At 44.8% G+C, this 25,658-nt stretch overlaps 1 protein-coding gene and 1 long non-coding RNA gene across 24 annotated transcripts in view; one reads left to right on the top strand and one right to left on the bottom strand.

Moving 5' to 3' along the window:
* Positions 1-25,658, bottom strand: part of mical3a (microtubule associated monooxygenase, calponin and LIM domain containing 3a) — a 73,814-nt gene that overhangs the window by 25,997 nt on the left and 22,159 nt on the right. For 18 of the 23 annotated variants that reach the window (XM_030365178.1, XM_030365179.1, XM_030365177.1 and 15 more), the window contains exons 2-25: positions 19,670-20,105; positions 18,416-18,623; positions 17,574-17,690; positions 17,130-17,231; positions 16,612-16,767; positions 16,149-16,249; positions 14,828-15,085; positions 13,975-14,090; positions 12,026-12,152; positions 11,685-11,778; positions 10,887-11,034; positions 9,611-9,807; positions 9,117-9,235; positions 8,930-9,001; positions 8,630-8,812; positions 7,190-7,291; positions 6,628-6,717; positions 5,631-5,741; positions 4,274-4,387; positions 4,000-4,101; positions 3,413-3,526; positions 2,577-2,678; positions 1,207-1,314; positions 506-692 (exon numbers count right to left, since the gene is read on the bottom strand). In XM_030365178.1, the coding sequence (XP_030221038.1) occupies positions 506-692; positions 1,207-1,314; positions 2,577-2,678; positions 3,413-3,526; positions 4,000-4,101; positions 4,274-4,387; positions 5,631-5,741; positions 6,628-6,717; positions 7,190-7,291; positions 8,630-8,812; positions 8,930-9,001; positions 9,117-9,235; positions 9,611-9,807; positions 10,887-11,034; positions 11,685-11,778; positions 12,026-12,152; positions 13,975-14,090; positions 14,828-15,085; positions 16,149-16,249; positions 16,612-16,767; positions 17,130-17,231; positions 17,574-17,690; positions 18,416-18,623; positions 19,670-19,951 (3,310 nt within the window). In that variant the 5' untranslated portion in view covers positions 19,952-20,105. The remainder of the gene's footprint in view (positions 1-505; positions 693-1,206; positions 1,315-2,576; positions 2,679-3,412; positions 3,527-3,999; positions 4,102-4,273; positions 4,388-5,630; positions 5,742-6,627; positions 6,718-7,189; positions 7,292-8,629; positions 8,813-8,929; positions 9,002-9,116; positions 9,236-9,610; positions 9,808-10,886; positions 11,035-11,684; positions 11,779-12,025; positions 12,153-13,974; positions 14,091-14,827; positions 15,086-16,148; positions 16,250-16,611; positions 16,768-17,129; positions 17,232-17,573; positions 17,691-18,415; positions 18,624-19,669; positions 20,106-25,658) is intronic. The other 5 variants (XM_030365197.1, XM_030365201.1, XM_030365199.1 and 2 more) reach the window with 3 other exon arrangements.
* On the top strand, positions 7,287-21,877 carry LOC115550312 (uncharacterized). The gene is made up of 3 exons (XR_003977884.1): positions 7,287-7,411; positions 13,575-13,669; positions 20,626-21,877. It is a non-coding gene; the product is annotated as an uncharacterized LOC115550312 (long non-coding RNA).

Raw genomic sequence — 25,658 nt, 5'->3', positions numbered from 1 at the left:
ATTGAGACCCACCGCATCCGAGATCTCACAAAGTGACTCAGAAGCACTTTCTTGTTATTCTTTAGCTCTTACATTGAATACAAGAATGCACATTGGCCAGAAATGAACAATCTCTGTATCTGTGATAACTATTCACAACTAGTGAGCGATGATAAAAAAAGTCAAAAAAAGGACTTGGCGTGCCTTGCTTGTGCTACGCTTTGCTCTCAGCCTCGCTTAAAGGTCTCTTCGTACAAAAAAACCCACTAAATGGCAAAATGTAAATCCGACTGTCTGAAATTAGGATAATTTAAAGAAAAGAAAAAACCCATTCAATCACCCCCCCCCCCCCCCCCCCCCCCCCGCTGCTTTATTCATAGCGGCAGCGGACTCGTGTTCTCATTACGACGCGGGGCAGGATCTTAAAGACACGGGGCACTGCGGTCTGCCGCCGATGCGATGACATGCCCCCGCGGGGATCCTGGAGGAATGGAACATGAGCTCTGCTTCTGGCTACCGAACGTACCGTCCTCCACGTCGAAGGCGTAGGAGGACAGGCGCAGCGTGGTGCCGCAGTAGTCGCACTTAAAGCAGCTGCGGTGGAAGAAGCGGCCCTCGGCACTCAGCCGCTCCATCACGTACACGCGCTTGCTGCAGAAGAAGCACACGTCGCTGCCGCCGATGTTCACCGGGAACTCCTTCCTCAGGGAGCCCTGTTGAGCGGGGGGGGGGGGGGGGGGGAAGAGGAGGAGGAAAACAAATCAGACAGGAGAATGAAGACGATGTCAGAGCAGAGATATACATAGTTAGGGCGGGAGGGGAGAAAGTTCTTTCATTTGAATTCCCCGCATTTGATTACACACACACACACACACACACACACACACACACACACACACACACACACACACACACACACACACACACACACACACACACACACACACACACACACACACACACACACACACACACTTAAAGCATCACATCCAAAATCGACTGGCTTTCTGTAGAAGCAACACTGTTATTTTATGAGCACACAGACACACTGGTAAACATAAAAATAATGGTTTCTGTGCACAGGCGGGCACACAGGGGACACGTATAACGGTGGGTAACGGGTAGGGGGGGGGGGTTCAACAAGTTTGCTGTCCCATAAGAGCACACTAGTGGGATACTAAAGCTAAGCAACCACATGCCTTCCATCTAACACCACTACACTCTTACCAGTTCCCTCTTGTCAAGCAGGGGCTTGGGTTCTTCGTGAGACTGAAGCTGATTGGCTATCTGATCAGCCAATAAGCTAACGCCCCCTGTGTACATCTTTACATAGCGCTGTTCAGTGCGCATCGGGAGAAGTGGACAGAGAGTTTGGGAGAGACAGAATGTGAGGAAGAGGAGCAAGGTGAGATGGAGACGTAAACAGGAGAAACCTCTTTGCACAAGACACTCAAAAGTCAGAGTCAAACAGTGGTCGATGTGTTATGCTAGCACATTTAGTATGTCAAACGCTCCGCTACCAAGGGAGTAGTACCTTCGCCCGACCAACACCATTCGCATCACGTAGAAATACAAAAACCAAAGCTCAACCAGGTGTGAGGACATGCCCCTGATGCATAATGCCACAATAACAAAACGCATTCAGAATGATCACAAAATGCAGATTCAGAACACATTGGTATTAGATTTGTGCTGGAGGGAGAAGGGGATCACAAGCTACTAGGAAACATGAACTTAGGTGCTACTTTGGGCTGATACAACAATGCAGCGGGCATGTGCCGATGTATGACTAACCGATCTTTTAAAATCATACCTAAAAAAGTGCATGTTACAGACGTTAAATCCGCTGCAGTTATACTTCTCTAGTTTCAATTGGGTTAACAGCTTAAAAGCCGCCAAGTGAAAACATTCTTCACAAATAGCAGAAATCTCCAACAAAAGTAGAATTGTGCAAACATTTAGATAGATAAAAGCAAGCCAATGGCAGCGGCACTATAATTTTGGACAATAGGTGAGTAAATGTGGGTTATTGCACTTTGATTTCAGTGGTCGGGTTTGGTTAGTTCTGATCCGTCTGGCCCAGTTTCTCCAGCGTGGGAACAAGCCGAGATGAGACATTGTCTTTCTTCTTCTGCCAAGTTTCCTTCCGGGAGGCTCCCAAAGGCAGCCAGCACTGACGCCTCTCCTCTAAAGACAGTGACATGCAGAACCGTCTTCACACACACCACGCTTCAAACGGCACAAATATTGCTTTTCTGTAATCACTAGAAAAAAACAAACACGTGCCCCATAACCACTTTTCTACTTCTTCATCTCAACTGACACAGAAACCAAATAATCACCCACGGGTATGTTACTTCAAAGAGCAGGAATGGTAGTACGGACGAAGTAGCGAGATATCGCTGAATCATGCGATTTTTAAAATGAGGTTCTTGAGATCCAACGTCGTGGGACTCGACTTCAGAGAGGGAGTTGTTAAAGAAGACATCTTCCTATAAACACACACACACACACACAATCCCACACCCACACCCACACATACACAAGCGAGCAATATGATGGCCTGTCAGTGTGGTTCCCAGCATGCAGCGGGCTACCTGTCTGAAAGTATCAGGGGAAGAGAGGGGGGACTCGGGGGGGCTGTGCGCCCGGGCCAGGTGCCACTGTTCCATTAAGGAACGTGAAGGTTTCTTCTTGGTCTCCAAAAGAAAAGACAACGAGAAAGGACACATTTTAGAGAACTATAAAATCACTTGAGACGCATGGATTGATTTTAGGAATGATGGCTGTTTGGTGACTTTTGAAACGCCGCAACACAGTGAATGCGTATTGGAGGAGAAAGGTTGTTTTCTGTATAAATGTTATTAACTGCCTCAGGGGGTGATCACACAGAATATGGAGGCAACAGATACGGAGGCTTGAAAAACGCAAAAACAAGTGCTTTGAGTAAAACGCCCAGGGCAACTTTGTAGGGGGGCTGCGTGTGCAAACCGGCCCAAACCGGTCAAAATAGAAACCATGCGGTTTCGACAGCTTTCATTTAAAATTATCTATTATCCCTCCGAAAAACTTGACATTATTTAGTCCTATGTATATCAGCCTCTCGTCGTTGCTGGATATTTTCTGTTCTACGTCATTCAATTGAACAAAGAACCTTCATTAGAGCCTGAAGCCCGCCTTCAGCTTGATTTGATTGGCTGCCCATACGTGACATTGACGAGTGGCACTGCTCCTCAAAAAGCACATGAAGTCAAACACTCTGTCAAATTCAAGCCTAATTAAAAGATGTCCGGCTCATACCGAGCTCAGCACAGGCGTGCTGTAATAAAAGGAAGAAAAGTAAAGTTGGCGTTGCATTTTTAAATACTGTTCTGTGTGATCACCCCCTTATAAGGACTCAAAGGTGAAGGGGGGGGGGGGGCGGGGGGGTCACCTGTGGTCTGGCTGGCTTGCCCTCAAACTGAGAGGCAAGCTGTTGAGCCCTCTGCTGAATGCTAAGCACGTGTAAGGGACCTTGGTTCTCCGAGCGGAGAGCCCTGGCCGGCTCCTGAACAGAGAAGCATTACTAGCCCCAAGTAAAATAACTTTCCCTTCATCCATAAACGGATTGGAGACACTTTGTTCATGCTGGTAGATCTGTCTAAAGATCTTTTTTCACCCGCTGTTCGGCTAAATAGCGGTTGAAAGGTAAAAGCTGAAAAACGCAAGATACGATTTATCGACGGGATCCAGCAATTGCCTAAGGTTTAGGAAATTGCTATTTTTTTCCTGCACTAAAATGTAATATCTTTATATTTGCAGTGATTGAGATGGACATGCTCTCTGATAGGAAACATTTATTACAAAGAATATGCAGCATAAGATTGATACGTCAAATTATTAATGACTAGAAGAAAAAAGCCCTAAATGAATGATGGGCCTCGCCCCTATGATCTCATGCTGGTGTGCAGGCATCTGGTAAGAAACACCTGTAAGAAACCCCATGAGTCATGCTGCACTGTCACCAGGGTGACCTCTGACCTTTCTGGGAGAGTCTGGGGAGGACAGGGGTGAGACACTGGGACGCAGGCCCCGGGAGAGGTACCACTGTTCTACAAAGAAATGTGAGGGCTTGCTCTTGGGCTTCACGGTGTGAGTGAGAAAAAAATACAGCCCGGTGGAAACAGAGTTATTACTTAGTTTGTACTAGTGAGTAATAAATCACAGTTCACGCAACGATAAGGAAACTTTACTTATTTTCTCATAAAAACACTGAATTATCAAACAGCACACCCATGCAAGTGGATCAGTTCACCTTGGGGGGCTTCTTAGGCTTGCCTTTAAACTTAGAGATCAGACAATCAGCCCTTTCCTGTATGCTAGGGATGTGAATGGGCCCGGGATCCTCCAAGTGCAACGGCTTCCATTCCTGCAGAGGAAACTACGTCAACAACACATGACGCCAAGAGGGCATCCATTCTCGTGGAGTGGCCTCAATAATGGACATGTGTAGAAGCTTGGAGGAGAGTCAAGCACTTTACGTTCAAGAGTAAAGCGAAAAAATATATAGTGTGGCTCAGTAACTCTCGAGTGGGCATAGCTAGCAATACACCTCAGTCAGGGGTCAGTGTAGTGCTGCTGGGTATTGTGTGATGAGACTGTAGTATGTGGAGTACATATGAAGTGCAACGACGTAGTGATCGGCCCCCCTCCAAACGATGCCTGTCCTGATCACTCACTGATCACACAATCAGCGTCGATGATAGACACCGACTACGTGGGTCATCATCAGCTCCGTGAACTGAACACGGTGCTCTCTTGGGATTAGCGTCGGCATAGCCAGGTGGATCAGGTGCACGTCGTCGGCGCGTCCATCACGACCAGCTCCGGCTTATTAGACAAACATAACACATGCTTTGGCCCGGGCGCCGTTCAAATCAGGCGAGACACACGCGGGCATTGGAACGGCGCGAACATCTGCTCCTCTGGCTAATTAGCATGCGGCTACGTTAGCATTTGTCGAGGCTGATTTAAAAGTGGGAGACTTGCACGGGCATAAAATTGACATTGATAATTAGTCAGAGCCGTTTGAGAAGTGAGCCATGCTACGACCGCCGTAACTCCAGCCCATATGTCAGAGGGGTCTGGCTGGCGTCTGCTAGATAAATACAAGAGTGCTATTGGTGGAAATTGCCCCCCATTTAACAACAGTCATAACGATATCACTGCCCACTATTCAAAAAACACATGCCGTGATGAGCAATGTAAGACATAGCCTCTAGCAATTGCGGAGGTATTCGGCAAAATGCTAATTGCATCCATGCACCATCTGTGCCATATGTCAACTACTTATGTTTGGAATGAAACTACCAATAAAATCCCTGGTTATAAAAACAAGCCGCAGATCGTGCAAATAACATTTGCAAAAACACCGGGGGTGGTGGGAGACTAGTGGGTAGGTGGACACGTACACACACTGTACATCTTACATAGATTGGGATGACTGCAGGAAGGGAACAGAGAGCTGCGACACAAACTACTCGGGTACCTATTATTTTTTCAGACGACACACTGCAGTTAGTTAGAAAGCAGAGCTACAGGGGGTTGGGTAAAACCCCTTCAACCTAACAAAAGGGTTGGGTGAGACTGTAGACAGACAGACTGTGCGTCACCTGTGAGTGAAGAGAGAGTGAAGAGGTGGAGGAAGAAGAGGGAAGCAGAATGGTTTTCTTAGGGCAGCTTCGAGAGGCCGAGCTGGGCAGGTGGTCGGTGTTGCTCCTGGCCTTGAGGAGATAAGGGATGATGACGATGACGATTATGATGAAGACACTGACAGCGTCGATGATGAGTAGTCCTCTTTCAGCAGGGTAAATGTTGATCACACTCCCACTTATCTACATGCACACATTTTGCCCGACCAGGGAGGATTCATTTAAAGGTTGCGGATTGTTATATTTAATGGCTGTATAAACTAGCAGTCTACGAACAATTAAAAGCAGGGTTTCAGATGCATTTCCAAGCACTTTGTGTTAAATTACACCCAATGAATACATTCATCGCACGCGCGCGCGCGCACACACACACACACACACACACACACACACACACACACACACACACACACACACACACACACACACACACACACACACACACACACACACACACACACACACACACACACACACACACACACACACACACGTCTTAAGTTCCAGACAAACATGCCTGATAAATAACGTAACAGAACAGCTCAGTAATTATCGGACTAAATTGTGTCAACTAGACAGTGCTGGAAGCATCCAAAACAAGCTGAGAGCGTTTTCCCTACTCTGTTAATCGGTTAAAAAGAACCATGGAGGTCCCCAATGGTTTCTAAATAATGCACATCTGTTTAAGCAAAGTGCTTTATAAAGGATAGTGGTAGATCTTATGTTATAAAAGTGGCCAACAAGTATGTCTAACTCTTTGGTTCATGCACTCACTATGCATAGCCATGCAAGTAACCACAACTACAAACACAACCACAACTTAATTCCCTACAAGGTACAGCTAAAAGTGGGCAGCTATTAGGCCACAACGCTACCTATCAACGACATTGAACTTTCCTATCGGGGATCGGTGGGTCACTATGAGGGATGCACGCACAGGGAAGAACACGCAGCCTACCGGTCCCTGCTCCCCTTGGCCAGGCTGAGTCTGATGCTTCACCCGCTCTTTATAGCGAATGCTGAGCTGCTCCTGCTGTTGTGTTCGCCTCTGAACCGGTAGGGGACAGGAGACACCATGATGCATGACGTCACACACACACATCACTACTATGACTCACCAACCATGTGACACACACACATACACACACACACACACACACACACACACACACACACACACACACACACACACACACACACACACACACACACACGACTAGCCGGGTTAATAGCCAATGATTATGTTAGGAAGGACTTTTTAAAGGTTTGGACTCAACACACCAGACCACAGGCTTGATGACATCATCATGCTACCACGCGCTACTCATAGGATGTCTTGAGGCAGGGGAGCGCTTGGTATAGGACACAACAAGCAGCTAGCAGCTAGCAGCTAGCCCACCATCACACTCACAGATGGTTAGAAGGTGAGTGAGGCGATAGGATTAGCTATGTTATCTAATGGCGAAGGCTGGGGATACTAGGGGTTGTTTTGTTGGGGGGGGGGGGGGTACACTTTTTACCTTTCTCCACGCTGGCACAGGGGCCAGGCGGCTGGGCTGCTTGTGAGGGGCAGCAGGCGGGCAAATGGTGAGAATGCGGTCCAGATTGGGGAGGGAGCCCGCCTTCGAGGTCGAAGGGTGAGGCAAGAGATGTGTCGCGTTTTTTAAAGAGGCCCGAGAATATACCGGTCATGGAGGAGAAGGAGGGATGAGAGATGGAGAAAAAGGAAAAGAGTCATGGAGGTAAGTGCGACATGGTCCGGGACCCCAGAATACTGATGACGTCATGAGAAGATCACACTGCAGGACACACTTTTAGAACCAACAAGTTACAAAGTACAAAAAGAAAGAAAGAAAACATCCCTCCTGCTTGAGATGGTAATATATCCTGAATCACAGATCACACCCACTGGTTATGTTAATGGAAAGTTCTGTTGAAATGCAACAGCCGAACATAACATTATGTAAGATTTGCAGCACACAGAAGGCTAGAACAAATGCTTTAGTATAAATAAGATGAGCACCCAACATCAACCGATAATATTCCTTTGTCACCTTAACAGCTGTATTTATAAAACTTTTATAAAAGCTGAAATTTATGAAGTTGTTTGCATTGTTGCACTTGCATTGTTAAAACAAAATACAAACAATTGTTTCATGATTCTTATTATCTGTAAAATGATTCATAGTTCAGCCTTGTGTACTAAATAACACACAAAAGGTTTCATTCATCGATTCTGATGGACAAAGTTTCAGTTTGTAAACTAAACAATTCCCCAGCAGGACGTTTAGTCCTGACCTGCTCATAGAGCATTCTAAAGCACAGAGCAACAAAAGAGAATGACGCATGGCAAGAGTTCATAGGCGCGATCCGTTCTTTCTGATATGGACAACTGAATCCGGTGTTCTTTCCTCAGCCCACTCTTCCCTCCCACTGGCCTCGTTCTGCTGGGCCCGGGTAGCTGCCAGCCCACAGGTCTTTGGACCCATTCAGCCTGGACCATGAAGCACATTCAGCTCTATGAGGCCACCTACTGCCCTGCAGAACAATACTGCACCAGCACAGACACGCCACATTAGCATTCTGGGCGTCAGCTAATTCGTGGCCCACGACTTTCTTTCTCTTTGCTTTTTTTTTTTTAAATCACGAGAAGACTAGGTCTGTGAAAAAACGCAAGAGCGGCATGTTGAATCTGGATATTTCTTAAATTCGATTGGACAAATAATTTGCAGCTGAATTTTTTTTTGATAAAACACGAAACATCCTGACAACATCCCTTCCTTCGAGCAGTTCTCCAGCCTACGTGATAACCGTGTAAATCGTGTTTGCACCATTCCTCCAAATGCATGTGTCAGACAGAAACCCATCTGGGCACTGGGCAAAGACAAGGCTGAGAACCTCCCCCTAGATGGAAGCGCACTTTAAAAAACAGACCCGTGGTCAGTGATCCCTCTGCATACCTGTCTCTTGAGGCCCGTCGACTTCTCCGGCGCGTTCTCCTCAAACTTGGCCAGCAGCTGGTTGGCCATCACCTTGACCTTGTTGTCCCGGCCCCCCGCCGCGGCGGAGGGGTCCACCCTCCTGTCCGTCAGGGTGGTGGAGGGCGACGGCCTGTCGTCAGGCCCCGTCCTCACCTGATCCTCCTGGGAGGGGGGGGGGGGGGGGGGGGGGGGAGGAAAATCGTTGGGAATCGGAAGGTGTCGGCTAGACTTACTTTAGCGCGCTCACTGGAACGGAATAACTAAGCCGTGTCCACTTACGTCTTCAGAATTCCCCGCCTGGATGGTTTTTCTCCTCTTCCCCAAACCGTCCGTTTCCTTCTCCTTTTTGTCCTGTGGTGGACATGCGAGAGGATATTTTTAGTGAGTTGGTTGCTTAAATTGCAGCCACGGTGGTTAGTGGATGACTCAGTGTTCCTAAACGGGGGCTGATGCGAGGTCTCCTGACCTTTGGGTTGCGTTTCCTGGAGATGGCGATGCTCTGGCCAAGCTTGCTGAGGAAGGAGATGGGCGACTTGGTGCTCGCGATCAACGCCGTCTTGTCCTCTGGACTCAGGTTGGGGTTATCTGGAATAACGTACAGGAATGGGCACGAGTACTTCAATGATGACGGAAATACAGGAATTTCAGTTCAAGAAGGACCTAACTCTAAATAAAAAATATATATACGTTCTACAAACTAAAATGACTTCCATGAAAACTATTTTTTTGTTTAATTAGTATCTGAATCATATTCTTTATTCTATAGAAGAGGTAGTCTTATAAGTGACGTTTCTGTCCCACTCCTCGCCTTGCAACCCCATGGTTAATTAATTCTATTCTTTCATTCTCTCAATTGAAAAGCACATACACTTAATTAAATAAAGACCCACATGACAAATACCATCAAAGGGGCCATGGCTATGAAACCAAATCGAGCCTGCTGCACCGACGCAAACTCACCTCCGGGTGGCACTGTGTCCTTAAACATCTCGTAGAACTGGCTGATGTACATGACCATGGACAGCTTATCGGGCTCTGCCACGGAGGTCATCTCCTTGCCCGTCATGCAGGGGGAGATACCAAACTCCCGCTCTGCCACGTCGAACGCCAACTGATTGTTCCTCTCCTGGTTCCGCTCATCTAACGAGTCGTATTCCCTGAGGCCAAGGAAAGAAAAACAAGCAGAGGGAACAACAGGAGAAAAACATATTTAATCAGAGAAGGGGGCTAGTTTCTCTAGGCAAGAATTTGAACAAGCGAACACATCCTTTCAAACAAATGACATGTATTCTTTTGATTGTTCTATGCTCAACTAATATTTTGGTGACAATTATATTACTGATGCTATAAACATCACAACAGACGATGTGCATTGCATTTGTAGCAGAGACGTGTATTCAGAGCAGTTTGTTCAACATGAAATGTATACTATAATTATCTCTCACACACACACACGCACACACACACACACACACACACACACACACACACACACACACACACACACACACACACACACACACACACACACACACACACACACACACACACACACACACACACACACACACACACACACACACAAAATGGACCACTTAGCAGACATGCTGATGCTGAGCTTGCGTTACAAAAAGACAGGCAATCCAAACTAATTAGAATGACATACTAAAGTCTACAATGCCAATGCATTAGTGTTTTGCATTACACCGCCCCCAAGGGAATACCCCCTACTTATAGTCCATCTTCCAGAATAAGTGTATCAGTACCAGCGAGCGTAATTTCCTTACAGAGGTCTGGCCAGACTGACAAATGTGCCCCGGTCATTTGAACTATAAAAGCCAGTAAACCAGAACTCCCTATAAACGTTGCATGGTTGAATAAGGTCAAAGTAGACATGAACATTATTCGATTATAAAAAGGTAATCACCGGGTTGACCCATGGCAACGGCAATAACACACAGCGGGCCATTCAGATGGCAAATGTGTTTGTAGCAGGTTACACTGATATGAAGTACAGCCCCGGTGTTAGACATCCCACGAAACCGGTCATAAACACAGCAGCGGCAGCGGTAGTCATGGAATTCCATGGCTCACAAACATTGCATACCGTGAAGTCACCTGGTAATATGTAGCTCAGTCTCTAAGGGTTTGAAGCACATGTTTGAAAGATGGCCGCATCCCTACCCATTGTGACACAAATTTGTGTTGAGCGTGTGAGTGTTTTCCATATACTCACATGAGATCCGGTCTGTATCGGTGTATGAGGGCGCACAGGGCCAGCCCACTCTTCCAGGACGTGGTGAGGTCCGTAACATTGACGTTTTTATAGCCCTCTGTCTGCCTCTGGCACCAGTTGAGAAGCTTACTGGATCGAGCGATGGATTCTGGGTACAGGAAACGAACAAAAGGGCAAACATGTTTTAAATACAGCTAGATAGGACTGGGATTCACAAATGCATCATGGGAATGCATCGGGCAAAAGTAAGTGTGTGTGGGTGTGTGTATGCGTGTGCGTATGTGTGTGTGAACCATGGGGTAAAATGCATGAATATAGGATTTTAGTGTTTACCCTCACAACACTGAAATGGAACTGATGGAACAGAAAAACATTCCAGACAGGTTAAGAGTCAGAGTCAATCCTCTATCAAGGCCAAACAAGAAGTTCAAACGACAAGTCAGTGCATCAAAAAAACAAACAATCCAATCCACAGACACAAACACATCAAGTTGTTCCTCGAGTTCCATATGCTTTGTTACATCAATGAGGACAAATCATCTGGGACTGAACTTAAGTTAGTGGAATCACACCCAGATAAACACGCCATGCGTTTGTGCTTCATGTTACCTCGCAACCGCTTGTCATACCGGTAATATTCTAAAATATTAAAAAACAGTTCATTGTCACATTTCGGAATTTCAAAAAAATTAATTAAAACGCTACATTTGAATTGAACCTCTAAATATTATTCAAGATTCACACCATTGATATCAACTATGAGCTGCTGTCCAACTTGAACACATAATTGTTACGCACCGTTCCTGGTCAATTTGGACGACGCAGAGTTGATCACGTTCTCAATCTCAATGCGCATTTCTCTGGACTCCCCGTTGTCAATAAGGTGGCGGACCTGCAGAGATGAATCACACACACACAGCTTAGTATGAAAACATGCATCTCTTCCATGCAAAGGTTGGAAATAATCTCAAACATACACATTTACAGTGGCTGTCATCTTCAATGTTCACAATTAAATAGATTATTGATTCCAATCTTTGAAACTAAATCAAAATAATTCATAAAAGAAGATAAACAGACAGGCGTCTGAACTGAATAATGGATAACGGGATGTGTGGGGCTGTGCCCTCCGGTCCTACCTGGTTTGGCCTGAGGAAGTTGAGGCTGACGTTGGGGTAGCGCGTGGTGGGATCCACACTGTAATGACTGAAGTTCTTACTGACGTTCTCCGGTGTGGTCTGCGGCAGCAGGCGGTAAATACTCTCCCTGTGGTCCGAAACGAAACAAATCATTTACTCCACCTACAGCTGAACAGAGCTTTTCTAAGTTGAAGTTCGCTGGAGGCAAAACAAAGCAAAACAGAGCATGTACGAATAACAGGCTTCATCGACTCTCCAAACTAGGTCATCTTGCTGTGGTGTGGCGAACCAGAAGTAGAGTTTTGTCTGTTGTAGGCATGGATACGGGACTACAGTTTGCATTGTTTCACTCATGAGAAATCGGGGAACCAGGGGTTAACAGGTGATTGATCTGGTATTATTATAAAATATAACAACAATATTGTTACATCATCTATGGGATTTTTTGCTCTATTAACAATGGGCATAGCTCTATAGAGCTAGCAGTGTTTCACATATTACGTTAGTTCTACAGTGGTCTCAAATAATTGTACCGTTTTACTTTTGAGATTGAAGTCCAGCTCCTAAGATGGTAATGTACCATACTAGGGTACAATACCTTCCCGTTGCCATTTTAAGTGTTTATTTTATGAGGTGAGGATGTCAGATTCTGAGAGCAGAGCTCTTAAATGATGGTGGCATATTTGAGGTTGAGCCAAGACCTAACCTTGGCATCCTAACCTCGTTAAGCAGTAAAAATAAAACTATATATAACTGGTATGAGAGAAGATTGTATAATATTTGAAAATAGTTTCAATGCTGGACATATTCAGCCAAACGACCCATTAATAAAACTTAATTTCCGGTGTTTGCTAAGCATTCAGGGTAGGGCTGGACCCTAAAAAGTTAACCAGTTACAGGTACATTCTCACAGTCCAACAATCTCCGTTTTTTTAAATGCCTTGCAATAATGGAATCAAACAGGATATAGAGGCTTAACCTATAGCAAAGTCACAACAGTTATCATGGAAAAGAGAAAGTAATTACTACAAGCCAACAAATTCAATAATACGCTTTTAATGCGAGACCTAATGAAACCAACATATAGAAAACCAAACCTGGACTAACCTAGTCTTGTTTTGAACACAGTTTACTGTATGAAACTAGGGTTGCTATCTTTCTCACTATAAAATAATGGACAGGAGGTAGCGTCCTAGTGGTTACTCTTGTTATGTGGATATACACTGTACATATTTGCTTGTTGATGCATATTTGCACATGCCCACACACAACCTCAGAAATAACTGATGTTGTGAATATTTGTTAAAAATCCATCCGTTATATTGTATGTTGGTTCTCTTTTAATGTTAAACTGGACTCAGCCATATGGCTCTGTCGTTTACGTCAAATCAACCTATTCCCTTAAGACAGTTACCGTAATGGCGTATAAGCTGGAAAATCGTCAAATGAGTGACCTGTTGACGATGATTCGGGTACAGCCCTAGTTAAGGGATTAGTCTACCTCCACTCTCAGCCATGCTAACAAAAGAACGTTATTGTTTACTTTCAGAAAGGGGCTCCATTGGTGCCGCCTACAACTGGGTTCCAAATGGATGTAAACCTACAACTACGGAGGAGGAGATAACCCAGAGGTTGAGGCTCATGGTAAATCATATACAGATGGGATTGTGGTGATGGTGGTGGGTGGGTGGGGGGGCTGTAAGACAGAGCTGAGTATACCACGATGCACTCAAGAAAGCCTCTGATCTCATTAGCAGCAAAGAAGGAGTGTCCTGACGCCACAGACCTAATAGAGACATACTTCCTCTTAAAGTACTTTAAGTGTGTTGTGGCGGTTGCGTGTGTGTGTGCGTCTCTTGTTATAAGATGGAAGGAACATGGGGAGGGGAGGAGGAGGAGAAGGAAGAGGCCTTGAGTTTGCAATATGAGTCGATCCACTCTCCCCTCACCTTTCGGCCAACACCTCCAAGGGGCTGTTTCCCTGAGCCCAGCTTCGCACCATCCAGGCTGAGTCGATGCCAGCAAGGAACCCTCGGGCAATGCCCGTCCCCATCGGCCAGAAAGGCTGCGGGAACACAAGAAGAAAGAAAGGGAACCAATTACTTTTCAACCAGCAAACACTGACACAGAGCAGTCCAAACAAAGTCACCTTGGGAGAAGCGGCTTCTCTTGTTTTACTATTTACGCCAATTTAGCTATGGAGCAGAGACGTGTATTAAGATTTTGTAGAACCAGCAGATACACAGAAAAGTGTATTCAGATCATGCAGAACCAGCGGATACACTCAATGTATTCAGATCATGCACTCACAGTGCATGCAGAAGGTGAGCATAAGGCTCCCACACTATGCAGAGAACGTACGCACTGAAGTCGTGGTGCAGTAAGACAACAACGTCTCGCAGTACCGCAAGTTCAGTGGCGATACCATAAGAAAAAAGCGTCCAACGTATGACATATGTAGCGGGGGTTCACTCTGCGTTCTGTATTCTTTGTGAAGACACTACGACGACCGGGTAACTAATGGCGTATTTTCCCCAGCCTGCATCTTCTCATTCAAAGTCTTCTCATTCAAAGTCGGGGAACAGAGAGAGCGCAAACTAAGGCATTGTCGAACTTGCGTTAGTTTGTCCACTCTACTCCTTCAAAATAAGAGACCTCTGTATATCTAGTAATGTAACCCAAAACAAGAGTCTCTGCTTGCAATCTAGCGCAACAACATCACACTGGTACACATACATCATTCCTTTATTCAGCCTTCCGAACCCCTCCCATTCCCAACACGGCGAGCGTCATTCCGCTCACCTCCAGCAGGCTGTCCCCCACCAGCGCCACCAGCAGTTTGTGGCCGTGGCGCTGCCGGACCAGCGCGGCGTTCTCCGAGGCGTACATGCACGTGAAGTCGAACATGGCCACGTCGGGCAGGCCGTAGTGGTTGATGGCAAAGTCGAGCGCGGGCAGCTGCCGATTGGTTGAGAAGTCGGCGGCCTCGCAGGCGTAGGAGAGCAGGGCGGCCTGGTCCACGTTGGCCCGGGACAGCAGCATCTCCGTGTCCGCGTAGTCCTGGAGGCACGAGAAAATGCGGAATGATGACTTAGGAGGAAGATGAATGGTGAGAAAGTTTGCATTTTCGTTCACAAAGGGGACCCCTCGAGGATTCTGTTCTCGAGCGTCCAACGAATCCTCGAAACTTGTAATTTATTCCGTAGTCAGCAGTGTGGATTAGGAAAACATACATTGCTTGTTTCAAAGTTCAAAAATGTCAAGCACATTCTTAAAGTGCTACTCATGAAAAAGTGATGGCGTGGTTATTCCGACTTCCCCATCGGTCCCTGGGCTGCGATGTGGGAATGAAACCGGGGTGGTGGTGGGTCTGTGGGCGGAGGGATGGGGGAACTCTGAATGAACACTGACACATTGCCTGAGGGACTGAGGAGTTACCGCCTATCCGGGTACCAGTACGTTCCAACACGTCTCCTTCCCTGACCCGACTCATTCCAACCGAAAACTTTAAACTGGTGTAAAAAAAGAAAGCTAAAATATATCTGTATAAAGTTTAAGTTCGTCAAGGGATGTTGAAAAACCTTTAGAATAGTTTAGCATTGCTAGGTCCTGACCTTCCAGATGGAATGACAGACAGAGACAAAGACACAAAGTCACCAAGTCACCCATGGCTTAACCCTGGGCTCCAGACAAGCTAACTTCGGAGATAATTGAGTGCCGGTTAAGTGGTGCTTTAGCAACTATTTCTTTCTCTAACCATTTAGAAATCCCCCAAAGATGTAATTTCAAATTGGGCAGCGCACAGGAGGAAAGTCATTTTGTTTAAACCCCCTCAAGAACAAAGTGTCACTTAAAAAACAGCAGTGAACTGTGTGACCTTTAAAAATAAGGAAAGCCTTAAGATATAAAAGCACCAACAACAATCCAGAAAATGCACTCATTTCCTGAGTAAAGTGGGCAGACGAAGGACATGAACACTGACTAAATTATGCTTTACTTGGCAGTTGGTGTTCATTGTTCAACACAGACCTTGTCTGACTCTATCACATTATCCCTCAAGAGGAAATAAAAACAACCGCATGAAAAGTCTCAGCCTAGGAAAAGCCAGTCATGGATCACCCACATGCAGGATGACTCCTTTCTCCAGGAGGCTCTGCTTCTTGGCCGTCATCACAAAGTAGTGTGTGTCGTCCTTGTAGTAGACGATGTTTTCCAGGTCAACCCCTTGAGGAGGAACGAAAGAGAGAGAGAGAGTTAAGCATTGTTACCATCATGCTCAAAAACCAATTCACCCTTTGTTCCCATTGGCTCTCGCAGACTGCTGTGTGACTGCCAACTGTAAATGCCATCATTAGTTGACAACAGCGGCAATTACATGGACTAGAGCTCACACAACAAAGGCCTGGGGACACATGCAACGTCAGCAGTGAACTCCAATGGGAGAGCTGCCATCCAACTATTTAATTGGAGGGTTAAGGCCGATTTTTCTACTTCTTCTACAGCTAAAGTCGTCCATGTAACTGGTGGGAATATGTTGAAAAAAGGGATCTGAGTTATGGGTGTTTCTGGCGCTGAGCTGGGCGGACCTGTGGCTTCTCGGAGGTCCTGGAAGAACTTTTGGTTGAAGATGAACGCCACGCCGCTGATCTCCTCCACGCTGGCCTCTGCCGTCGTGTGCCTGTTGATGAAGTTTGCCGTGATGGCGATGGCCAGCTTTCCCCGAAACTCCTTGCGTGCGAATCCTAGGAGGGGAAATGAGGCGGAAGGAAGGAGGCAGAGAGGAGGACTTCAAACGTTGAGAATCAGGAAGGTAAGGTTGTACGATTAATAAACAGCAGTAGGGGTGTAAGAAGATGAGGTTATATTATTTAAATTGTAAACCTAAGACAAGTTTCCTTTTACAAGTATACTGAATTGAGAATAGATTTTGAACCCCATCGTGACCCCCAATAATTTGAATGGCATTTAGAACCATGAGATACCAAAAAGCTCACACCCCCACAGAAAGAAGTTCAAGTAATTGTTTTTCGAAGAACAGGAAAGGGGGAGCGAGAACAATACGACGATGCCAAGCAGACACGCACACACACGCACACCGACTTGCCTGCCAGGGTGTTTCTCCTTCCATCGGCCCCGATGATGACATCAAACTCCAGCTCGTTGACGGGGTGTGTCCTGGGGTTAATCTCAGCCCGCCAGCCTATCTCTGAGATCACAGCAGGCCATGTGTCATCAGTCAGAAATGAGTCAACCATGTGTTAAGTGTTAAACACAGGTTTTTCTTGACATCAATTTATGTCAACGCATGCTGAAGCAATGTGTACTGGAGACTTTCTTCATATGGTGATACACCAACCAACTAGTTCTTGACTAATCATCAGAGCCTTTAAGTTCTTCCTCCCTTGTTTTGGTGTTGTGTGGTTTTATTACCCTCGGGATTAGGGGTTGTCATTAAACGCTGGTTTATAAATCCCTTTAAGAAAGCAACTGCGATTAAGAAGAGTCACCCAGCTAAAAGGGCATTTCGTCATCTGGAAGCGTGGCTTACTTTCGCTCTCCTGGTCCTCGGGAGGCTCGATCAGCCCCTTGAACTCCACGTTGACGTGGATCTCGATGCCCACCAGCAGAGCCACCTTGAGCAGCATGAGTTGGAGTTGACGGATACCTGCAGCGCAACAAGAGGAGGCCCGAACACGGGACTGATGTCAGTAACACAACGACCGTGAAACAACATTATCCACCCAATCATCATAATCCCCCTACAAACAGAATGCAGCCGTCTTTGGTTTTCGTCTTCAAGCAAACGGGATATTGCATTACTATGTTATCCAAATATTTGTAGCAGACGCACAAATTGTATGTAGTCTAGTGGTTAGGGTTCTCAGAGGAATGGTGGTGTGTTTGAATACACCAATGTCCACAGTCTGCCTGAAATGCAATGACGTCTCTGTAAATTCATTTGAATTATAATAGGAGATAACATTAGTTCAAAAGCAAAACATATGTGATGACGTGTTAAGGAAAGGGGGCTTGAGACACACTTATGGGGTGTCTCAAAACACTTAAAAGGCGACATATTATACCACCAGGTGTGAGTGTGATTAGCCATTTTGAACATCTGCTTCTTCTGACATCATAGGTGGGCGTGTCCACCTAGATGCATGACGGTTAGACAAGCAACGTTGCTACGGTCCACTGGGGACGCTGGTAGACTGACCTATCCAACATACTCCTAGGTAGACACACCCACTTGCGATATCAGAAAAGGCAGATTTTCAAAACGGCTTGTAACGGCAAATCCTACTCACACCTGGTGGTATAATATGTCCCCTTTAAACACTAAATGACTGAATATATATTTATTCAGTACAGAAAGCGACGTCCACTCACTGATATGATCGATAGCGCCAGCGCAGAACTTCCCATAGAACTTCTTGGCCCCCAGGCCCCGGAGGTCCTGGATGGTGAAGGGCCAGAGATGGAGCACGTTGTTCCTGGAGAAGATGTCTCTCTTCTCCAGCAGCACTACCTTGGCCCCCAGGAAGCCCAGCTCTATGGCCGTACGCAGGCCGCAGGGCCCCGCACCGATGATCAGACACTAGGGGACGCATGGGGAAGAAGATAATGAGGATGATGATGATGATGAAACGTATTCAAACGATTTTTAGGTGACATGAGACGAGTTGTGTTCGTTGTCTTCTCGGTCACCAGTCGTATTTAGAGTCACAGAACATGACTAATTCAGTATTTACTAGGGGTATGACGATACACTCAGCTCACGAGACGAGACGAGATTTTTAGAAAACTACAATGACAAAATATATGACTGGACCAACAGACTTTTATTTAACCGAGTTGCACATGCATTTTGAAATGTTTTATTATAACTCTTTACATGCATGAAATTTAAACTAAAACTAGAATTTATAAAAGTTGAAAATAAAGTAAATTAAATAATTCTCTTTTTTTCAAGTGCAAACAATATTATGTGCAAAACCAAATCAAAGTTCTACTCCGTCAATACAGAGTGCAAATAGTGCAAACAGAGTCTGACCAAGTATGTCACTGACGACTTGGTATTGTCCGTCTTATCAGTCACTGTACTGCCATTCATCATTTCCGCCGGGTAGGCCTACCCAAAATGCTGCCAAACAAATGATTTAAAAGTGGCGGGGGCATCTTTGACGGTAATACGGGTATTTTCCGACGTCATTCTAGACGTAGCAAAGGCGCATTACTGCCCCTACAGGCCACAAATAGAAGTTTGGATAGCTCACAAATCTCGCGAGACAGATTTTTAACCCGACGGGTAATATCGTCGAGTTTAATCTCGCGAGATCTCGTGGCACGAGATCTCGTCACACCCCTAGTATTTACAGTAGTTTGTTTTGCTTTGTTCAAAATCCCACCCAAAAAGACCAAAGAAAACCAAAAGGAAAATAACTATTAGTTACTATTAGTAACTAATAGTTAATTTTTCGTGTATGGATCGTCCTTAGTTACTAAGGACGATCCATCGTCCTTAGTAACTTGTTTTTGACTCTAAACAAAACACGGTGAACTTTATACGCCGACTTTGAAAGGGGGCTTGTCAAAAAGACGATCCTAAATCCCCTTCCTAACCATATGGGACGGGAGGCCTACCTTAGAGTTGGCGCACGCTCGGCCCTTCTTGTACTCCTTCTGGCCGGCCCTCTTGTCCAGCTTGGCCCAGAGCGCCTTGGCCTTCCAGTAGTTGAGCTTGGACTTGAGCTTGTGGTAGAAGACCCGGGAGTCTGTGGGCTGGAGCTCCAGGTGGTCACACAGCTCCTGGAAGGCCTTCAGCGTGCCCTTGCATGTGCTGGCCTGGACGAAGTTGTCGAACAGCGTGTGCGAGCGGATCACCTTGACCCCGCCCCCCGCCGCCCCCGCCCCCACGTCCCCCATGGTCCAGACTCACACCCGCAGGGCGATGAGGGCCCTGAAACCCCCCCCCTGGCAGGGGTCTCTGGATCCAGCACCGGCCCTCACACCGGCCCTGACGCCGCCTCTCCGACGATGGGGGAGGATCGTCTAACTGCCAGCCTCAAGCCGCTTCCACCTGGAGGAGGAGAGAGAAAGGAAGGTTAAGTAACGTTGCGTAACTGGAAGGTGAATCAGTTCTGGAGAGTGGTTTAATTATTTTCGATGAGAGCAAATAATAGAACAGTATCTGAAGGCAGTTCTGTCAGTGAAGTTTACCTCCAAATGTGTCAATGTTTGTTTCGAGGCCTACTAGCAGAAGTTACATGATCAAACATGTTAGCCAGAGCCACAAAGGAAACACAAAACCGGTAAACCACTCAAACAGTGAATCCAATAAAGAGCTTCCGTATTGCTGTGTGCTGGAATACAAAACATTTCTCTTCAAAAAGGTTGATTTGATCCTACAGAAGAACACAACTTTAACCTGAATAATTACCACCAGATTATTCTGGTCTCCACAACCCCAGCAAAATGAGGTAAACCAGGACAGGTATTTCTTGATAGAAGATAGGTCATTCAAGGATTGTTATCTTGTAGGGCTCATTACAGAGATTCCTTGGAGTTGATGTAACCTTTGCAACTCCTTATCTGTCTAGGAATGGTGCTGCTGGACTCAGGAAGCGACAGGACTACACCGGGCTCAACAGGAAGCACCAGTACCCGAATGAATCCCAGTGGCACGCAATTACTCTGGACTCCAGGGTCATTTTTATCTAAAACTGTTGTGGGTCAAAAGATTAGAATGGAGGCAAAGTTAAAACCATTGCAGAAGATACATGGTGGAGAAATCTTCTAATTAACTATTATCCATCTCATTTAAAACTATTTTGTTTGTATTTTGTCAAGTTAAAACCATTGCAGAAGATGTTTGTATTTTGTCAAGTTAAAACCATTGCAGAAGATACATGGTGGAGATATCTTCTAATGAACCATTATCCATCTAATTTAAAACTATTTTGTATGTGTTCCCTGTGTTGTCATTGGCTGCATTGCAGAATTGATGGGTAGAATTGTGGTTGAAGCTTCAACTCAAGAAGAGGCAAAACGATAAAAACAGAAAAAAAAGCCAGGGTGTTTTTTTCTCGAAACGTGGACTACAGTTTTTATGAAAATAAATGCGGTCCACAAGAAACAAGCATTATTATTTGTACCGAAATAAGTCAGAGTTCATACAAGTGGTTCAAATGTTGACCGCTCCAATAACATTAAGGTCCAGCTCCACAACTGTCTCTCCTGTGACTGGGAAGTCTTTTGCTTTGCTAGTGGCCAGTGGCTATCAAAGGACAACCTCCAGCAAAGGCACTGGAATATGCTCCACGTACTTTTCTTACACAAGTCTTCCTGTGCTAAAATGACCCCAATGAAATAAAGATAGACACCCTTCTACTTTTACCTGACTGAAAACACTTGTCAAGCTGCTTACCCTGCAAGGGTTGGCAGCAGAAACGATTCTTAACTGGAAAGGGCAGCAATCCAGTACAGTATAATAGATAGTTGAGGACAACTAGAAGGTTGCAAACTTGCAACATAAATCATCGCATGACATCATGCAACCTTGTGCCACCAATTACTCAATGAATACAAATGAACTTTAACGTTGTTCTCGTCTTCTTGTAATGCTTGTCAATGTTATTTAGTTTGTGTCACAGCCTTAAGGGAACACGTAAAACAAATAGGTTCAGAACATGCAAGTACAGTGTGTGGTGCGTGGATGTTCCTGTAGGCTATGGTGAAAACTAGCTCAGGTCATGGAAACTCAAAGTCCCAGTTGCAGTATGATGAGAGAGATGCAGGTACAGGGGTCAGCTGCATCTCTCTTTCACATCCTGCCTTCCCCACTGCTGTGGAAATACCAGGCTAAGGGTTTGGCTTCACCTCAGTCAATGAGGCCCGATGAGAAAAATGTAAGAGCAGAGCGTGATCTAGCCCAGCCACAAACTTGTTCAATAACAATAAAAAAGAAAGGTTTCAGATCTCTTATTTTTTTATCTTACACAATTCAAACATCTCACAACATAATCTTCATTCTGTAGAATTATGATCAAGGATGTTTACATGAAGTCTGATAATACAATTAGAATTAACTTCATATTAGTTAAGGTCGGCTAACAAAAGGCAAGCAATAGAGTAAACAATCGAAAAGTAAGGATGTGCTTGTTCACAGAATTCTAAAACAGAAAAAACAAATACGTATAAATAATCCTGAATATAGCCGAATGCTAATCCCTTTAATACGATTTCATCAAACGAGTTTGAGTAAAGCTTTGCATTTCAACTAAATGCCATCTGAAAAGGCTATAGGATTTTCCCCACAAAAAATGTGTGCGTTTACATTCAGTCACATAAATCCCCCTATCTATTCTGCGCATGGTATAGGCATGGGATGTTTTGGATTAAACGATTGCCATTCATCTTAAAAAAACAAAACACTGACAAATGTTTTTAGGTTTATCAAGCCAGGAACTGGTGGATAAAGGTTGCTTTGTGTTATAGAAATGGAGATACGATTACAACAAATCCAATAGCAATGCATTACATATTCATGGCGTGCTGAAATTGTGTGTTGATTCTGGCAAATATTCTATTTTGCAAATATTCTATTTGCCAGATCAACAAGTGATGCTAAACAAAACACTCATAATAGTGTAGGAGGTTATGAGTCAACAATTTCTCAAAAGACAGTGCAAAGTAGCATTACATACCTGGTTTACTACGTGAGTAGGACCCTAATATTAACATCATGGTCCTTGTGCCCAATAAAGGCGATATCCGGATTCTTATTGAGAAATCATCATCATTTACGGCCACGACAGAAGGCTACATCACTGGATGTAATAATTTAAAAATGTCACTCATTCTTGCAACTTCACCGGAGTCTCATTTCATTGGTCGAGAACAGAAAGGACGAAACTGAAGCCTGAGAAATGTGCTCAATTGTTTCGTTTCAACTCGCACAATATCAAGCCCTTGTTTTTTTTATTACAAATTGTTTTATGTTTAAAGATCACTACCAACTACCAGTCTGTGGTCAAGTCAAGACAGACATTACCTAATAAGGTAGGTTACTTAGAAGCCTTGAACTTCTCGTGTTATGTAATCTCCGAAAAGGTTAAACTGTAGATCTGCCACATGCTTTGATTAACTGCAGCAGCCCTAGTCTGCCTTACAGTCCTGCCAATTTGTTTTGATTCAACAGTATGGAAGTCTCAGACTGAATCCGAGAACCATTGAATTAGGGAATTTCAGTGGCTCATGACGATCCATTGTAATTGATCCATTGAAAGCTTTTACACATAAACATTGTAAAACACGGTTGATTCAAATCTAGGCTACCTCAATTTGTAGGGTTACATGCTGGTGAAATATTATTTTCACAAAAAGACATTCAAACTTCTGCATCGAAACACATTCTCTTGTTATGCTCTTTTCAGTGAGTATTTACATTACATTGTTAGATTCTCTTTGAAGGACATCTGATAAGGCGGTAACAAAATATTGTTTGATCAATGAATGATAATTTAATACATTTTAAGCACTGCCAATGTTTTCCTAAGAAGGGAAAGGCAATCTTTACCTTTCGCTCAATAATTTTCAAACAACAGATTGGCAGAAAGTGAGATATAAATTGTTTCACATCATTATGGAAAGATTCTTCTGTCCAAAGCACAGAAAGAGTTCCAGTTATCATGGCACTGATTTGGCTACAACATGGGATTTTGTGATTTGCCTATGTCTCAATCATTTGCGTTGCTATCACATGAGAACCCTCAGCTGCATTGTGTCTGCTGTGCCAATACATATTTTCTCAGGCTAGGCTACTCACAGCCGAGCTAACCACTGCAGAGACTGTGAGTGCAATCAATGATCAACGCCTACACAGAGCCAGCACAGTATCGTATGAGAATAAGTAAATGAAACAAGGAAGTAGGAACGAGTAGAACACAGCCTGACCAGGTGGCATATTAGCCCCGTATTGATATGCAAAAATATATACCCATCTGGTTATATGTTACCCTTCTGTAGCAGAATAAAACAACGAACAGCATTTCCTTCAACGACCTTCCAACATCGACTTCAGGTGATGACTGATTCACATTTTTTCCAACACATAGCAATCATGTTATAGCAAATCCTTTTACTTAGGTACACTTAGTGATACATGATGGACAGAATAGCAAACAGCCAGGCCAAAATGTACAACTTATCTCAATGCATACAATGGGAAAAACACACAATACATTCCAAGCTTTTGGCAACTTCATCTTTTTCTTGGCAGCGATGGAAAACTCCAGTCAGACAATGTTTCAGCGGTCCTTGTCTACCTAGCTAGGCTATAATAATGACAAAAACACATTTTAGGGGCTTTCGCCAACAGCGACTTCAGATTTGGATTGTAATCAACGGGAAATCTAAAAACAGCTCAGCGGTGTGCAGACAATCAGAACCGAAATATTCTTAGAGCATTTCCAGTCACATAACCGAGGGATGGCTGTAGCAATAATAACAAATTAAACCCAAACTACAGATGTTTAATCTTGGAAAATGTAGTTATTGTATAATGGCCCCAATAATCCAAAAATGTTTGTGTAATACTGCTGCACTTTAGAAGAGTTTTGCAGTGCCGACATTGAAAATATCACAAATGAGGCTATAACTCTGCAAGAACAGAAAATGTAACAGTTGCAGCCAGGAGTACCCGCTATAATCCTGTGACACAAACTTTCACTAATCCTTGGTTGCGTGGGTGGAACAGGAGCAGCTCAGCTGGTAAACAAGTGGTGGACACTCAGACACAGCAAGGTCTGGGAACATCAAGAATAAAAGGCCTTTCAGAAAGGAAGCGTTGTGGGTCGAGCTCGTCGCTTGGTACAGAGCATAGACACTTAAACTGTGGCCTGGGCATGGCGTCATAGAGGGTGCACATGGTGCCTAGTTGCTGGTGGCCATGCCACAGAGGGAGGCTTTAGAGTGAAGCACGACGCACAGCTCCCTCCAGTCTGCAAGTACACTGAAGCCCGAATCACACTTCTAAGTCAATCATGAATGCCAAGAACTGCTACTCAGAGAGCGTACACACACACACCCATAACTGTCAATGACTTCAAGAGCTTAGCAACGTTCTGCCCTTCGTGGCAAGACGCGGCTGATTGGTCGAATCACGTGTAGTATTTTGTTTTCTTTTCAACAGCCAGACACTGTATTTTTAATTTATTACCATAGTAGACAAACTGCTTCTCAGCTGTATGTCATATCATGTAATTTGAATGATTTTGGAATATCTTTATCACATGGATATATATTGCTATTTCAACATGAACATTTTGTAAATTTTTCAATGGAGCAGACTGTGTTGCATTTCTGTTTCCGGATTTACTAATTTGTTGATTTGTGGTTTGAAACGTTGCACAGCCTCCTTGTGTACAAACTTTAATATGATTTGGAAATTATAAGGCCGGAAGCTCTGCAAAGACCCACGTTGTGTCTCCGAGTCTGATCTCAGTTTTGCACTTTCTCGGGACCTGAAGAAAGACCCACAAAGTCTGACCTGTGACATCAGACTGGCTGCAGTGAAACAGCTACAGCTACCTAACACCATGTGTTCACCCTGCGTCAAACTAGACAGTAACCA

This window comes from Gadus morhua, chromosome 9 (assembly GCF_902167405.1).
Source record: "Gadus morhua chromosome 9, gadMor3.0, whole genome shotgun sequence".
NCBI lineage: Eukaryota > Metazoa > Chordata > Actinopteri > Gadiformes > Gadidae > Gadus > Gadus morhua.
This window is presented reverse-complemented; position numbering and strand designations above follow the sequence as displayed.